The sequence below is a fragment of the Oryzias melastigma genome, linkage group LG16 (genome assembly GCF_002922805.2).
Source record: "Oryzias melastigma strain HK-1 linkage group LG16, ASM292280v2, whole genome shotgun sequence".
Classification (NCBI taxonomy): domain Eukaryota; kingdom Metazoa; phylum Chordata; class Actinopteri; order Beloniformes; family Adrianichthyidae; genus Oryzias; species Oryzias melastigma.
In genome coordinates, this window is record NC_050527.1 from 13,386,657 (window position 1) to 13,403,524 (window position 16,868).

At 36.9% G+C, this 16,868-nt stretch overlaps 2 protein-coding genes across 2 annotated transcripts in view; both read right to left on the reverse strand.

Moving 5' to 3' along the window:
* Positions 1–10,159, reverse strand: part of ddc (dopa decarboxylase) — a 21,649-nt gene extending 11,490 nt beyond the window's left edge. The window contains exons 1-5 of the mRNA XM_024268404.2: positions 9,701–10,159; positions 8,219–8,426; positions 6,784–6,897; positions 6,534–6,653; positions 2,271–2,405 (exon numbers count right to left, since the gene is read on the reverse strand). Coding sequence (XP_024124172.1) covers positions 2,271–2,405; positions 6,534–6,653; positions 6,784–6,897; positions 8,219–8,419 — 570 coding nt within the window. The 5' untranslated portion in view covers positions 8,420–8,426; positions 9,701–10,159. The remainder of the gene's footprint in view (positions 1–2,270; positions 2,406–6,533; positions 6,654–6,783; positions 6,898–8,218; positions 8,427–9,700) is intronic.
* Positions 10,160–12,420: 2,261 nt separating this feature from the next.
* The window catches only part of grb10b (growth factor receptor-bound protein 10b), a gene marked incomplete in the record, with an annotated part of 81,530 nt that continues 77,082 nt past the window's right edge, over positions 12,421–16,868 (reverse strand). Inside the window, 2 exon segments of the mRNA XM_024267622.2 lie at positions 12,421–16,710; positions 16,793–16,868. Of these exon segments, the coding sequence (XP_024123390.1) occupies positions 16,564–16,710; positions 16,793–16,868 (223 nt within the window).

A 16,868-nucleotide genomic window follows, 5' to 3' on the forward strand; every position in this document is an offset into this window, starting at 1 on the left:
GATTAAATCTTCATTGTGTGAAATTTTTGTGGCTGATTTAAATGTAGACTTTAGTATGAAGATTTTCCCTTTATCGTCAAAGTGGATGGTAACAACTGGATGCTAACTCTATGTCCAACGTTTAAGATGTAATGAATAAATAAAGTAAAAATGACACAACTGTTGTAAAACTGGTATTTTCTAAATAGAATTATAAATCTATCGTGCCTGTAAAAGCTGCTACATTTTACACAGCTTGGTACATGGAAACAACGGTCTCCATAAATCCACATGTCGAGGAAGACTCCTGGTTTAAACAGAAGCTTTATCTTTCTCTGAAGTCGAAGGCTCTTTTTCATGTTCCTCAATGGCTCTTCAAAAATGTCATTTGTTTGGCTTTTCTTAGCTTTTAGCTTTGGGCTTTTAACTTAGCTAGTGGTCTGAGCGAGCAGCTGTTTTATGTCACGCAACTCGGTAAGGCAGGCGGATGTGGTGAACAGAATCTGATTTCCAAAATAAAACTTCCTTCAGAATTAGAAAATAAAAAAATGAAAATAACCAAAGTTAGAGTGTGTATTTTTTCACTGTCTGTGGCCCTCAGACTGCAGACCCGTACTGGTTTGCAACCCAGGGGTCGCCATTTAATAGGAACAGGCAGCCCGTCAAAAATCAACAAGACGGGGACACCCCAAACGTCCAAAAGTGACGTGGAGTGGACCCGGAAAATATGTCTTTATATGATGAGTTGGTAATGAGAATGTGTTGGCCAGATATGTCTCTCTGCTTAAGCCAGTACATGTCCACGAGCCCCTGCAGTTTGCTAGAAATTATGTGGATGATCCAGAAGAGGATTGGGAGAATGTCAAGTGGCCAGATGAAGCCAAAGAAGAACTTCCTGGTAAAACAACAGCAACAGCCAACAATAGATGGGCAAGACAATGTAGTTAAAAGTTATTTTGAGTCTACCAACCAGCCAACCAAAACACACTCCTAAAATTGCTCAAACTTGAATTTCAATAAAAAAGGTGAATTTAAAAAATAAAAAATTCTTGGCATGCAAAGTTAGGAAGAAAGGTGGGAGCTTGGTGTTTATTAGCAGTTCCCTTGTAGCTCAGTTTTATCAAAGCTGTCAATGGACTAATTTACCCAATGATTTAGCTGCAAAACACGAGTCATCCAGGAAACTCAAACATTGCAATATCAGCTATTTTGGTAAAGCTGGTAATTTTAAGTTGTTAGATTTGGTAATAGTCTAATATCAATTAAATATATATTTTTTGTCCTCTCTGGAACTATAAATAATTCAAAATTTATAGTTATTTTCTTTTAAATAAAAATAGCTGTATTTTGATGTTAACTGGTTCACCTTTTTTCACCTAACAGTAGTTCATTGTTTATTTTCAATTTTCATAGATTTAGTGTTCATAAATTAACAGTTTGTTTCTTTTTTCACAAAAAAACATACATTTTTAATAAACTCAGATATTGTATACTTTTATGTTCCAGGCACATTTAGAAAGACAATGGAAAACACGTTTCTCTTCTAAAACATGAATACACTTTACAAGTCTACTTAATGAATTGTATGTTTTTAAATTTGCCTATATAGTGGTAAAAGTTATATATAATTTATTGTAGGTTAGTCTATATAGGGACTGAAAATAAACATTAAAGAGGAAAATTATGTTGTGTAATTAGGAATTTTGAGCTCTAATTTGGTCACTTTTGTCCCAAATCTAGATCATTTTCCCTAGATTTGTTTCTTTGAAAAAAAAAACAGCTTTTAAAAATATCTTTTTAAGGGCTAAAGTACACATCTCTTAAAGAGACTGCAGAAAAAATAACAAAAAAACAATGACTTGGACTCTTTGTAAAGGTCTGTGAGGCCCTCAGGCCACTTCCTAATCGAATCACAAAGCAAGCCTGGTACTAAACCTGATCAGAGCTGGATAGTGGCTCACTGACCCTCCGTCTGCTCAATTTCCAAACCAAGTCTTTTACTGCTACCATGTAACCATTAATGACGTCCTGTGTGTTGCTGGTAAACCAGACTGCAGATGCAAACTTTTCAAATAAAGATTCGCTCTCAGTTTCATTTAGATTATTTTCAACATCTTCAACCTATTTGAGGTCAGTTTTATGACCCTCGATAATATACCATAAAACTTACTTACAAATTAAAATGTTGAGAGAACAGTTATGGCATTACTGAACACCTATTTTAGACATGCCTACACAGCAAACAAAAGAAAAGAAAGTTGAAATATATATATATATATATATTGACTTACTTGTTCAGAAGTGTACGCCACCAATTTGGAGAGAATTTCCGCCTCAGACTTTTTCGGGTCAAGCGTTTGGACCCTTCGGACTGCTTTGCAGCGGGCAGCGAGCAAAGACACAAGGGTCGCCTCACTGGCTGTGCCCTGATGGAGAAAAACAGCAAGGGAGGTTTAGCATGGATCACTTTAAAAAAAAAAATGTCCAAAGGATTTCTGCAGTAGTAAACCACGTTTTGAGACCAAACATCACTTTTACTATCATTAGCACGTGTTTACCACTTTTATGGCTGAGGCCATATGTTTTGTTTTATTTGTACCTTTGGAGTGTTTTACTGTTTCTGTTTTCTTTAGTCTTCTGCTGCAGTTGATGTTTTTCCTTGTTTTTCCCCCTCCTGTTTGCAGATTGGTGCCCAAATTGTTCAGCGCACCTGATTGGATGAAGGCCTCCAGAGCCAGCAGTCAAATACTGCCATCTGTTGTCTTCTTTTTCAAATAAAAATAATATTTTCGTTGCTATCTTTTATTTCATGACCAGGCGTCCAATAATACCGATGTACTCTTGCACTCATACTCGGGTTTGAAGTACAAATGATAGCTCTAAGGTTGCTACTAGGCCAGCACGATATGAGAAAAATTTGTGAAATGCAATATCTGCGTTTGAAACTGTGATGATGGTATGACTTGCGATAAATGGACAAATAGCAAAAAAATAAAATAAAAAATACTAAAACGCATCAATTTCACTGATAATTGTATTAATATATATATATTTTTTTGTTTTTTCACCATGATTTGCTTAGTACCTGTGCTTGGATAACATCCCCTGTAATGAAACCTGAAACCTGAGAACTTGTATAATTACATGCATAAGGATGTTTTTGGTGCCTATATGGAACACAATAATATGGACTAAACAGACTAAACAGCCATTTTCTGACCATAATTATCACAGTTCTGAAGTTACCACCCTCATCGATTTTGATTGGTCCTTTGTGTTAGCCCCGCCCCAATGCGCCACAATGGGGCCAAAAGTTTTGAAGCTGAAATTTTTAAATTAAAAAAAAAAAAAAATTAAAGTGAAAGTGGAAAAAAGACTTGGAATTAAAAAAAAAAGTTTTGAAATTGAAATTTTGAAACCTAAAAAACAGAACATTTGAAGCTGAAAATAATTAGGTTTAATGTAGAATAGCAGAAAGTTTTGAATATTTTACTTTTTTTTTTGGCCAAACATCAATATTTTTTTTCAATTTGTTTTATTTGGGTTTCAAATTATATTGGCACCAGTTTAGCTCCATACGCTTGCAGCACTGGCTTGATACAGCTATGACGGAAAATTTTCGGTTTATTGGCCTAGGTGTTACTATTTTTTAGCTTCCAGTTTACCCTTTGTAGTAACACCATGTTTATAATAATAGCCTGGCAAAGTGCTGTCTAAACACTCATTAGCCCTGCTGCAGTGAGAAGAGCCTCATTGGTTGCCATAGTGAGCCGGTAAGCTGCACTAAAAAAGGAGAGCGGGGAGACAGAAACAAAAAAACAAGATGAGCACGACGAACACGCGCATAGAAACGCTTTCATACTCAGGTGGTCACAAAAGGAGCCCTGAAATGATCTGTCATCAGAGTGCACTCTCATGCTCCACTGTTCCTCATCCTATTAAACTCAAACACAAGCATTTGCGGAGCGTGTCCTCTGCTGCCGCGTCTGCGTCGGTGTCAATGGAACACTAAACCAATGTTTTGGCGTTTTTCACACGGAACAATCCCAACACCATCATTGTCATGTCTCTATTGTCTGGCTCAGAGTGACACATTAAAAGGCAATTTCCTGCCAATTTTCTCAGATTTGAACCAGACTGGGGGGAACATCAAAAAATCAATTGTACCCAATTTGCCTTTGTTTATGGACACAGGAGATCTGAAGTGTTTATGCATAGAAATCACCTTCAAAACCCTTCTGACTGACAGCAAAAGGGAAAAGAGGATGTTTGATGGCGCTATTAAGGTGAATTTTTCAAGTTACTGCCTGTGTTTAGTCATTTGAAGGACCTCAGGGAGTTTCACTTCCCATGAATGAAAGAATGGAAAATCACCTGTATTTCTAAAGAATTATAGAATCTAGTGTCTGTCTGCAGAATTATCTCCACTGTTAACCTAAATATACATTTTTATTATAAAATACACACATGGGAAAAAATTAGAGCATTTGAAATTCATAAACAAAGTATTGGACCATTCATCCATCCATCTATCCATTCTCATAACTCGCTGAATCCCTTTTTGGACCACGGGGGCTGCCATAGCCTAACCCACCTTACAGTTGGTTAATGGCAAGGAACACCATGAACAGGTCCTCATCAATCTATTAGTCTGTGATAATCTCATACTTTTCACAGCTGTAAGAGTCCTCTCTGGAGTTTACAAAGTTCTAGATATACTCGAAATATTTTTCTGATTTCCAGAACTTTCTAATTTAGATATTATTAAATATTATTTTTATATATCGGTATTAATGAGATTTGTCTTGAACTGATCATTGATATCTGATGCCTAAATTTCATTTTCAGTCAAAAAACTGATAGCATGGCACTTGTGCACCCAGATTTTTATTCAAATGGTTATACTTTAAAAATTGATTAACTTCTTAAGACCCAAGTTAATTTTTGAGCCAATCCTCTACAGGTGTTGTCACAGAGCCTCAGTTAAGCAAAATTAACTACTGTAGTATTATGATCCAAAATGGGATGTCCATGCATGTAGAAGCCAGATCTTAAGAGGTTAAAACAAAAAAATAATGAAATCATCAAGGACCTTAAAAAAGAAAACCAGAAAGATAAATTCATGTATACTAACAGTTGAAGCTTGGATCATTTAGCACTCCCTTTTGCTCATTACTTGCAATAAAACCATTTGGAATCGTGGTCCTAGTGTATCCAGTCCGGCTCTGGTGCGGATGCCAAAGCGGTCTAGATAACTCACATAGGCTACAGAATGGCTGTAATCCTGCATCAGTCACAGGCTCTGCTGTTTGTGACCTCATGAGACTCCAGACTCATGTAGGTTCATGCGATGACCCGCCATTTATGTAGGAGGCACAGTAATCCCCCTTATTCGTGGGGGTTAGGAACCAGATACATCCGGCAATACACCAAATCCGCAAATATAGAGAACCCCCATCTCCATCTCACCCATCCCTACAGTAGAAGAATGTCCATTACCGATCAATACTCATTAAAAACACTTCTGAACATGCGTTGTAAACATTGATGAAAGAACATTGGAATATTACACAATAACATTGCTCAGTGTCACTCTGGATCTCTGTGCCTTAAAACCAGGAGAAATCGATTCAAATTTTTTTTTTTCGATTATTTTGATCCATTCAATTCAGTTTTGAGTTTACATGGTTTGCACATTTAAACACATTTGTTGAGCAAATTATGATGTTTTAGACCATAAATGGTTACTTAAAAAAAAAAAAAAAAAAATTCCTTTAAAGAGTTAGGAAAATTCACACCGTGGGAAATTCCATTAAACGTTAGCATCGAGCTAGCAGACTTTAGCCTCATGTGCTAAATCGATCTCTACTTTTATGGATAAATAAGAAATTTACCCGGCATCTTTGGACGTAAAAGTTTAAAACAAATGTTTTTAGTTGTCTGAGTTCTTGTGCCGAAACGGAGGAGTCGCGTGAGTGAGAAAAAGTCTGCAAATACGTGGAATAAACAGGGGGAAAACTGGTTGACAAACCCTCCCTCCCCTGTGATTTTGATTCATATTTACAACACTTATTTTTCTGCGTGATTCATCTTCATACAATGGGTAAGCAAACTTTAATTAATACTTTTGTCTTATATATGGCTCACGTATCGTGTAATGGAGACAATGTAATGGAGTAGTGGAGACCGCGGTTGGTTGTCACAATGATGTAATGTCTGCAACACAGTGAAAACAGAGAGTACAGCGGGAAATAGGTTTTATTTTAAAAAATATTATAAATGCACGTTGATAACCACAACTTGACAAAAAGGGCTTCAGCTCTTCACGGTTCTGGTGATTGCCAAAAAATCAAAACCAACAAAACGGATAGGAGAGGCCGGACCGGACCGGACCGGATGCAGTTTGAGGGCCTCTCGCACTTTTCAAGTTTTGTAAAGACTCCAGCATCTGCACTGGAGCCTGACCGGATGCAGTGTGGGTTAAGATGCATCCCATGGACTTTGAACAAGCTGCACTTGTATAAGGGAGGCAAAAAATATATATATATGCTAACCTGAACTACGCCACCTCCATGTCCGTCTGTGCCGGCTATGAAGCATTCTGGGAGTTGGAGCATCTTTCCGAGCCAATCCAGCATGATGGTCTCCAGTTCAGTGCATGCTGGGCTGGCAGCCTGCAGACACACCACCAATATTCAAAGACGGTTCCATAAGTTCCATTAGAGACATGAGTTATAAATGAACTACAGCTTTAGACAGAAAATAAAAGTGTTTTTCTTCTTTTGTTGCATTTGTGTTTATTACCCAGGAAAATCCTATACAGCCAATGGCTGTACACAGCATGTCAGCCAGCATAGCAGGGTAAGAGGAGGCTGCTGGGAAGTAAGCAAAGAAGTTTGGACTGTGCCAGTGTGTTATCTGGGAAAAGATAAAACATGCACACATTGGTCACGTTAATGCCATAAAGCAGAATTGAGGAATAATGAAAAACACAATTCTTTAACTTCAAATTTTGTTTCTAATGTGTCACAGATCCAAAGAGTCTCTTACAAGGAAAATTAAAAGCATTTTAGTGTAAAAATTATATGTACCTGTAATATTAATTATGCTAGTCCCATTTAAAGTGATATCTTGTCAAGCTGCAAAAAATACAATATTTTGTTTTTAAGACTTTCTTCCAAATGTGTTAAATTTAAAAATAAAATACATAAATGTTTTGATTGCCCAAAAAGCTAAATTCACATTACAAAAATATGAATCTGAATTTCCATATTAAAAAATATTTTTAAAGCACACTTTTATCGTTGGCGACAGTTATTTTCTGTTCCTAATAGTGGTGCAACAATTTTATTTACAAAATCCAGTGTTTTTTGTGTTTCTTAAAATGACATTTGTCTGATGATGCAGGGTATCTATAAAGAACATAAGGCTTTATTCATCCATCCATCCATCCATTTTCTTGACCGCTTTGTCCCTTTCGGGGTCGCGGGGGTGCCGGAGCCTATCCCGGCCACTGATGGGCGAAGGCGGGGTACACCCTGGACAGGTCGCCAGTCTGTCTCAGGGCCTCAATCACACACCCATTCACTCTCACATTCACACCTAGGGGCAATTTAGAGTCACCAATGAACCTATGAAGCATGATTTTGGACGGTGGGAGGAAGCCGGAGTCCCCGGTGAAAACCCACGCATGCACGGGGAGAACATGCAAACTCCACACAGAAAGGTCCCAGCCGGGAGTCGAACCGGGGCCTACTCGCTGCGAGGCGAGAGCGCTAACCACTTGCGCCACCGTGCAGCCCGGCTTTATTCAAATTCTGAATATAAATCCTTGTGATACAGTGGCAGACGAAAAAATGCTTTTTGATAAAGGGTTTATTTGTGAAATAAAAAAATCGCTGGGCGGGCCACAAGCTCTCCGCTCCAAGTGGTAAGCAAAAGGGAGGGAAAGAGGGGCGGACTTGCTCCAAATTAAAGGTCCTGCTCACAACTTCACAGGCGAATTTCTGACAAATTGCTGCCACTCTGCAGAAACTATATCCTAGAAAACGACACAGGTTTTATATTTTTTTGGCTAAAATAGTATACTACTACTAGGAATCCTTTGAAATACATCAAAACACAATCGAAGTGGAAATGTAAGCACATATTGATGGGGTTGTGCATTGGTTTTGAGAATCATTATTAATAAAAACACAGCTTAGTATGTTCTCCTTATTTACAAAAAAAAGCGACTCACCCCTGGCATTACCACTCTCTCCACATCTTTCATGATGTCCTCGTAGCTCTCAGGCTCCACCGGAGCCTCAGTAGGGATTAAAGAACGCAGATATCCCGGCTCCACATCCGGGTAGACTGGTCGTTCCTCAATTTTTTCCAGGTAGTCAGCAACATAATCCACCATCTCTTTTCCTCTGCGCCGAAACTCTGCAGCATCCATGGTCCACCTGCACAAATAATCCACATTCAACCAAGAAACTTCTTTTACGATTTTTCTCCTGTTTAAAGATGGGAAAAGTGCAAGCACATATAAATACACATTAACCCAGAAGTTTAACCTTTGATCTACAAGTAGTAAAGCAGTCATCAAATGAATCAACTCCACAATTCCTGGTAAAATTGTCTCATTAAAAGATACTTTTTCATATTTCTTTAGTCATTTATGAGCCACATTTGAATTTAGGCACGATGACTTTGGAGGACATACATAGATATTTGGATAATCTTTATCATTGAAAATGGCTACTTTATGAATGGATTCTATCACAAATCACAGTGTTTTAGCCTCTATGATTTCCATGTTTTTAAAAAAATAAAACATTCTGAATTGTTAAGTCTTTGTCATTTTTATTTTCATTTTAAAAGAAAGAAGAATTTAAATCTGCGACAGACTGGCGACCTGTCCAGGGTGTACCCCGCCTTCGCCCTTCAGTAGCCGGGATAGGCTCCGGCACCCCCGCGACCCCGACAGGGACAAAGCGGTCAAGAAGATGGATGGATGGATGGAAGAATTTAAATTTGAACGCATTTCTGAGAGTTTACTTCTTGTTTTTTTTTTAATCTGACACAATATGCTCTTATAAATCAACAGTCATTTGCAGCTTTGCTTTTATAGTTTGATTTAATTCATCTTTTTTTTAAATCACTCACATTTTACAATTCTTTACTTGCAAATGAAAAGAAAAAAATCAGAACTACTTAGCTGTGCTCCTTGATGGTTCGTATAAGCCGGCAGGTTTTAAATGAATGAATGAATGAACCACTGACCCTCTTACTCTGTTAAGCCAGTCATACAGCTTTAGTTTCCACTAACCCTAGATAGAATGCCTAATTACCAATACCTGTTTTTGTTCTTTAAAGTTTAGAATTTCAATGTTTATAATATAAAATAGTCAGATAAAAGGGTTATTTGACAAATTCTACTGATTTTTTTTAATTTCAACAACCTGATCCAATAAAGATTGAATTTCTGGGGAAATATATGTATATACAGGAATAAAGAAATTGGTGGCATATTGGTTTCTGATGTTTCTTTGTTCAAACAGCACCGCCGCTTGTGAACGTTGCCCTGTGCTCAACACTACAGCCCCTATCATTCAACAAGTGTGTCACTGTGCAGGTGCTGTTCCCCTGATGAGAGGCACAGCTCTTATCCTCAGCCTTATCTCCGATGGGATTAGACATGCTGTATGGATGTGTGTTTGTGCGTCCTCATACTCACACGAGCAGGTGAGAGCTTCAGCAGCGGGCTTTAGGACGTGGATCCTCACCTCCTGCTTTTCCTTCCAGCAGCACAACAGCAAAGCGGGCGCCGAGCGAGTGTGTTTGTGTGTGGACGCAGGACAAGAGACATTTGCTCCTTTTATGTTGCCTCTTACGCCCCTCATCACGCCAACCCCCACGAGGCCAGCCAATGGGAGAGGAGCTCAGGAAAAACGCAAGTGACTGATTCATAAGAAGTTACACACACACACACAAAGCATATGCACACACACACAATCTTAAAATCAACCCTGTGTAAAGTATGCCTAGTTGCAGAAATAGATTTAGCAACATTTGAAACATACAAACATGCTATTTATCCCTTAAAAAAAACATGATAAAAGAAAAACTTAGTAGAATAGGGATGTCAGAAATGAAAAGCATTTTTTAAGAATAAAGGACAAACATAATATCACTTGCTGGCCTTGTTCTCAGAGAGTCTAAAAGTCACAGTTTCACTCTTCTCTTTGCTTTGTTCGCACAACCTTGAATTCATCACTTTGCTTGAATTGCCTGCTTTATTTTCAACTACCTTAAAAGAGGATATTTCTGTCTCAACTGGCCATTTTCTCAAGAGCTTATCATCCAATTTATTAATATTTTAGACCGATAAAGTCTGAAGATTCAAATATGAGAAGAGACGTGGATATTTTTAGGAGTTTCAGCAGAATTTATGTGTGTTTTGCCAAGAGTATTGAATTTTTTAATCGAAATATAATCAAGATGCATCCTAAAGCAAGAGAACGTCAGTACGTTTACAGCAAACTTTCAAAGAAAAATGGACTTACAAGACACAAAAGAAAATATATGAATATTCTGACTGGTTAAAATGGACTAAAAATAAGAAAAGAGATACACATACACAATGTAATGGAGGTTAAACCCATTTGTAAAGATACTGTATGACCACAGTGTTTGGTAGAAGAAGACATTTCTGCACTAAACCTTTCTAGGACCCAGCTGTTGGCTCCAACCATCAGATTAATCAGACCTGGTAACTTAGTTACTAGTTTTCTGGCAACTGAAAAATACATGAGCTTCTTTGATAATCAGGTCATGCTTTAAGTCATTTTCACACCACACTCCCTCAACACGCGTTCCATCAGCTACTTAGAAATTAAAAATCTGCACAAATCTGTGTTTTGGGCTTCTACATTCAAAACTTACATTTGCACATAGGTCTATGACCGTTTTTAGGGCTCGACAAACAAAACCTGAGGCCATTGAACATGTGTTGAAAGTTAAACCAGATGAACTTTAACAAATCAGGGGCTCAGATTTGGTAGTGACGTATAGGTGGTGTCTCCTTCCATTCACAGAAAACTGTTTGAAAATTGGTCATGGTCATTGAACAAGAATGCTTGTTTCTTGCATGTGAACGCATGTCTCATGGCCGTAGTGTTTGTAGCTTTACAAGAATCCTTACAGGTATAACCACTACAGCCATGAGACGTGGGGTTTCTTTCAGAGAAAGGTGCTATGGAAACTCTCACTGTACATAAAGTTTCTGATAGAAAAATTGTCTTGTTTTTGATGGTACGTTGTCACTTAAGGCAAGTCTGAAAAAAATAAAACAAGCCTGATCACCGTGGACTTTTTTCATGCTGTAAAACGTCTTTGTTTGCACAGACAAAACAATTTTGAAACCATAAAGATTTATGTTTATCTCAAAGGCAGCAAATTAAAAAGGCTAAAGAAATGCTGAATAAATATAAATTTGGTTGTTGTCACTTGTCTATCACTCAACTTTACAGCTTAATTCTAAATCCTGATCGTTAATCAGGAGACTGAAATTTGACCCATAAAAAACCCCAGCAATCAAACAGTTTGTGTTGAGGATGAAGAACACAATTAGATTTTGAATAATGAAATATGTATCATTAATTGATGGACGGACAAATGGAAAAATGCAAAATTGGCAACTTGTGAAGAACAACTTCTTTTTTCTAACTCAAAAGCAAGTTGAGCCTTTAGAATATTTAGCATTATTAAACGTTTGGAACAAATATGGCGGAAATTGAAAACAAATGTTGGATTGAGTTTTGCTTTAGATCCATCAAAACGTTGCTAGAGCCTATCCCAGCTTTCATAGGGCAACACTTTAGTATTGTTTCTGTATAGCTAAAAAAATGCCAATCAAATGGAGTAATATGCTTAAATGAACACATAAACTACAGTTATGATTCCTTTGGGGATTCTTTCCCCAATAAACCTACTTTTAAAGTCAACAGGGAGTCTGTAACTCAGAACTAAAGGCCAGCATTGACTGTGACTTGTGTATGTACTGAGGCAGCAGACTGCAAACATGTTAATCTTTAGTCTTCTTCTTTCTTCACAATAAAAGTCTAAGCCTCGAAACGTTCCTTCTTTTGCATGACTGATAATCCAAAGGGTGTGATACACGAATGGTGTCAAATGTCAGCTGTTGTGCTCCTAATGGGTAACCCGCGTTCTCCTGAGTGTTCTGGGCCACACAAACTCACCAAAAGCTTTTGGTGAAACTCTTTTTTTCATTTAATGTTAAAATATTCAAACAGCAACAACCTGAACTAATAAGCAACCTAATTTTATGACATTCTGCCATCTAGTGGAGGACTTCTCTACTACATATAAAAGGGTTTTATAATTGACTGAAGAAAATACTTTTTTCCCAGAATGCTTAGCATGATTGCATAAATACACTGCTGTGATAAGATTTTATTGAATTAGTTGCATGTTTACATCAAAAACGACAAAGAGGGATTTTTATATATCAACGTATTAATGATTTATTCTAATAACAATAAACAGAATATATCAGTCCCTTATTTGTACAAAAATACCTGAAAAGGTTACAAGTAAAACTTATAAGCCATTCAACTATGTACAGATTGAAGCAAAGCACATTTTGAATACAGGAGCTTCCTCTCACAAAAAGAGACAAGTTGCTGCTTTCCGTTGCTGCGTTCCCTGAAATACGTGTTTCCATAAAGAGATAGATTTGAATTTCACTCAACCATTCTAGCTTTCATTGTGACAACATTTTTTTGTTTGTTTTTTGGAGAAAAAAAATGCACAAAAGTCAAAAAGTAAAAGACCAACCATCTTTGCAGGATCAGGGCCGACTGACTGTGAGCTCCTAACGGTTCCTGTACACTGAAAGTGCAGCCGAAAAAAGGCAAGCTTTCATTCCAGAGAGCGGATTAAAAAAAAAAAAGTGCAGTGTGAACCGCATTGATAAAATACTCGTTGAAAATGCAAGAAACAGCAAAGTCCCCGAGTCTGCGGGTTCGGTCGTGTCCGTGCAGAAAACAGAGGTCAGCAGAGGCACCAAATGAGGTTACAAACGAACTGGCATTGTGCTTCACCGCAATGGATTTCAGGGAATTATGCAACAGATCATCAAATAGTTTCTAATGCTAAGAATAAAAAAGTATTCGTCATTGAATCAGCCAGAGCTACAACTAATATATTTTCTGCAAATATGATTTCAAGTATTCATTAAGCAGATGGGCTGTGCAAATGAAATACAATTTTAATCTAATCAAAATAACAAAAAAAAGGGAAAAAGTTCATCCTGTTTTAAAGAAGGAAAAAAAAGATGGACAAACAATATCTAACCTCACTTCTGAGCAACTGAGGTGCACAAAAAGGTGTTAGGGCTAAATAAGTAAATTACCAAACAATCGTATTACTTTTATCAATGTGACTTCTACCTGAATATCTCAACAGCTTTGACCTAAATGTGATCAAAAGTTGGAGTTCAGCAGTTTGGACTGAATCTCAGTGGACAGAATGTCTGATCAATTCAACAAAACTGTTAAAATACATGATCAGCTAAAATCTTTTATGTTCATAAAATATTCATTTTAAGTTTGATTAAACCAGATGCAAATGGGCTGATTTGTATTTATTTGCAGCATTTGCAGGGAGAATGTTTATTTCATTGAACTGATTTCACTTCTGTTTTTTCTACATCTATGTCTTTACATTTCGTTCGTACATGCAGGTTCATTTAACAAAAGTTTGAAAATGTTGTAGCTTTATTGATCATCTTTCCTTTCTACGTATATATTTTTATCTTTTAAAGATCAACAATTATATGTAAAAATAATAATAATAATAAAGAAGATGGAGTTTTTGCAGCACACAAGGCCTGCAACCTTTTTCATGAAAAATTTCAAAATAAAACTGTAAAAAGATGAAATATCAGGTGCTATTTTAATGTTGTAAATGTGGTTTTTCAAAGGGTGCAATAGCTTACTTTTTACTTTTTTAATGCAGTCAAAACCTAAAATACATGGACACATCGGACCCCCAAAAATTAATCCTTTTTACTCAAAAAGTGAACTATTTCAGCCATTCTCCCCGTGTTAGGATCAAATTTCAGATCAGTTTAACTCTTTATTTTGTGTTTGGGTCAAAATTGACTTGTTCTGAAGTGGAAAGAAATGGTTAATTTTGGTAATATAAGGGTTAATTCAGATAAATATTGTTGCTGCAGTGCGACATCTGGTGGTCATTTATGGTTGCACATGCATTTTCAGCAAAGCAGGGAGAAAAGAAAAGACTAATTAAAGGGGTTGGAAAATCTATTTAGAAACATATCCTTTGGAAAAATCCTGTTTTTGTTTTGTTTTTTTTTCAATTTGACAACATTCCACTCGTCATCTCTTGGAATGACAAAGGTTACACAACTGGCATCAGTGTGCTTTGAACATCACTTCAAAACAAAATGATTTTCATCATTAAAACAAAAAACAAAAAAAAAAGACCAATAGAAGCTACATCTTTACAGTTACAATAGTAAATAATGATTTCATGGTTTGAAAAAAAACAAAACAAAAAGTACAGAACAGCGCTGTGAAAAAAAAATCTAAAATTTTCAAGTAATCAGAAACGTCCCAGATAAATAAATACAACCTGCTGCAACAATAAAAGTGAAAAAACAAAACATCATTGCATCATCTTTGATAAATAATGGGAACTTTGCACAGAATGTCAATTTATTGCTCCTTTTCTGCAACTTTTAATACATCATTTCTATCATTTTGAAGCCGGATTTGCAATAGTAGATAAAATCTAGAGTGTTGCAGGTACACAATGATTTTTCCGTTGGACTATCTACCTTTACAAACACATTTCAAATTAAAGGTAACATTTTAAGTTCATTTTGGGTAAAAAAAACGGTTTTACAGGATTTATTTTTTACCAATTTGAAAAAAAATCTTTGCACAATAACATAAAACATTTTGTTTTTTTACTTGTTCCTTCTGACAGAAGCTCCAGTGTGGCATTTATTTATCAGAAAAAATGACAACCGGATAAAGGCTGTTGAACATATTAGCTGTAGCTTTTCTACGGAAGCAGAAATGGGTCAAAAATGACGTCTGGGAGCGCACCCTAGGTAGAACCATCTAAAACAGTATTTTCACTTATTGGTAATTTATTTTAGTTTTATGGGAAGTATAGTAAATTTGAAATGCTAAAATCGCAATAACATTTCGTAATCCTGACTACCAACAGCTACCGGAGGCCTGGAAAACCAAGTGTATATTTAGAACATTCTAATCCATGTTTAACAGCTTGTCCCCGACTGAGTAATGTGTGCAACATGTATGAGGAGGAGAGGGTCAGAGAAAGGGGTCACTGTTCCCCACAGCATCGTTAGAGACTCAAAAGTTGTGAATTTGAAGTTAAAACCCTCAAACGGATCAATTTTCCCCCCGATTTGATGCGACGAGAAGCTTTGCTGAAATTCAGCCAATGAAATAACTGCATTTAGCTGCAACAGAGAAACCAAAAAAATAAATACATTAACTACAAAACAAAAAAAGAGAAATATATATATATATTTTTTCAACTAAACTTGAATTTCTTTAAGCGTTTGCCCGGTCTCTGCTTACAGCTCCGTATTTGACACATTGATTCGTGTTCCTGCGGCTGCTTCAAGACTTTAAAAAACAACAAATAAACAACCATAAAGATTCTGATGTAGCTTATTCAAAAAGAAACAAAACGTTGCAAATACCCAGATGTGGAGCAGACATTTTGAATTTGAAACAATAGCAGTAGCTGCAAATGATTTAAACAAAAAAAAAACATCAAATGAATGAGAAAACAAATGTCTAAAAGGTTGAACAGCAAATGTATCTTGTAAAATCAGAGATTTTTTTTTTTTTTTTTACAGATTTAAATAAAACCTGCTGGTGCCTCTGAATGTTGAAATTGGACATATCAATGAAAGACACTAGAGGGCACTGTGTAGCCGTCAAGTATTAACCTAAGTTGAGATGTCATGCAAAATATCAAAGGCTGCACCCACTTCAGGAAAGCCGACAGACTCAAACATTTACAGTATTCTTGGAGTTTTGGATGAGACTGGTCTGGTTTAGAGTGGTCCGTGTGACAGCTCGGCTCGCTGATTGTCCGGTCTGCAACTCAAGGAGTCGTTGGACAAAAACCTCCCGTGCTCGCTGATACACATTGGTAGCAAAAAAAAAAAAAAAAAAAAAGTAAGACGTTTTGCAGCAGTGTCGACACAAATGGCAGTGCTCATTTCCTTAATTTTCTTGGGTGAGTAAACCTCATGAGCAAGTTGTGCATCTGTCTCCTCAAAAAAAAAAGGAAAAAAAAGCTCCATGCAAAAGCACCAAAATTCCAAGCAGTCTCCAGCAGACTCACGACAAAATATAAAAATTAGACCAGTCAGTTTCACCAGCTTCTAAAAACACAAAAAATGAACAAGAAGAAGCCGCCAAAGGGCTTTCTTTTCGTCATGTTTGATTTAGGCAGAGTTAGATCAAGTGTCAAGGGGTTATGGAGTCAGACGATCTGGAGGTGTCATAAGGCCACCACGGTGCACGGGTGTTTGAGTTTACAAGGCAAGACTCCTCTGTTAAGCTGGTAGAACTCCACCAACTGGATCAGGTCGGTGAACTTTGTTACACCGTCATCAAGGCTGAAGAAGACTTGGCCATCCTCTTCGCACTAGAATAGAGACAGAAAAAGTGGAGAAGAGTTAGAACAAGATCAATGGAGAAGCTTGAAAACATACAAAAAATACACCTACTGGTAGAATCTGGAAATGTTTTATTTTCTTATGATGGCACAACGTGAGCACAAACGCCTTGGGGTTACTCTGACTG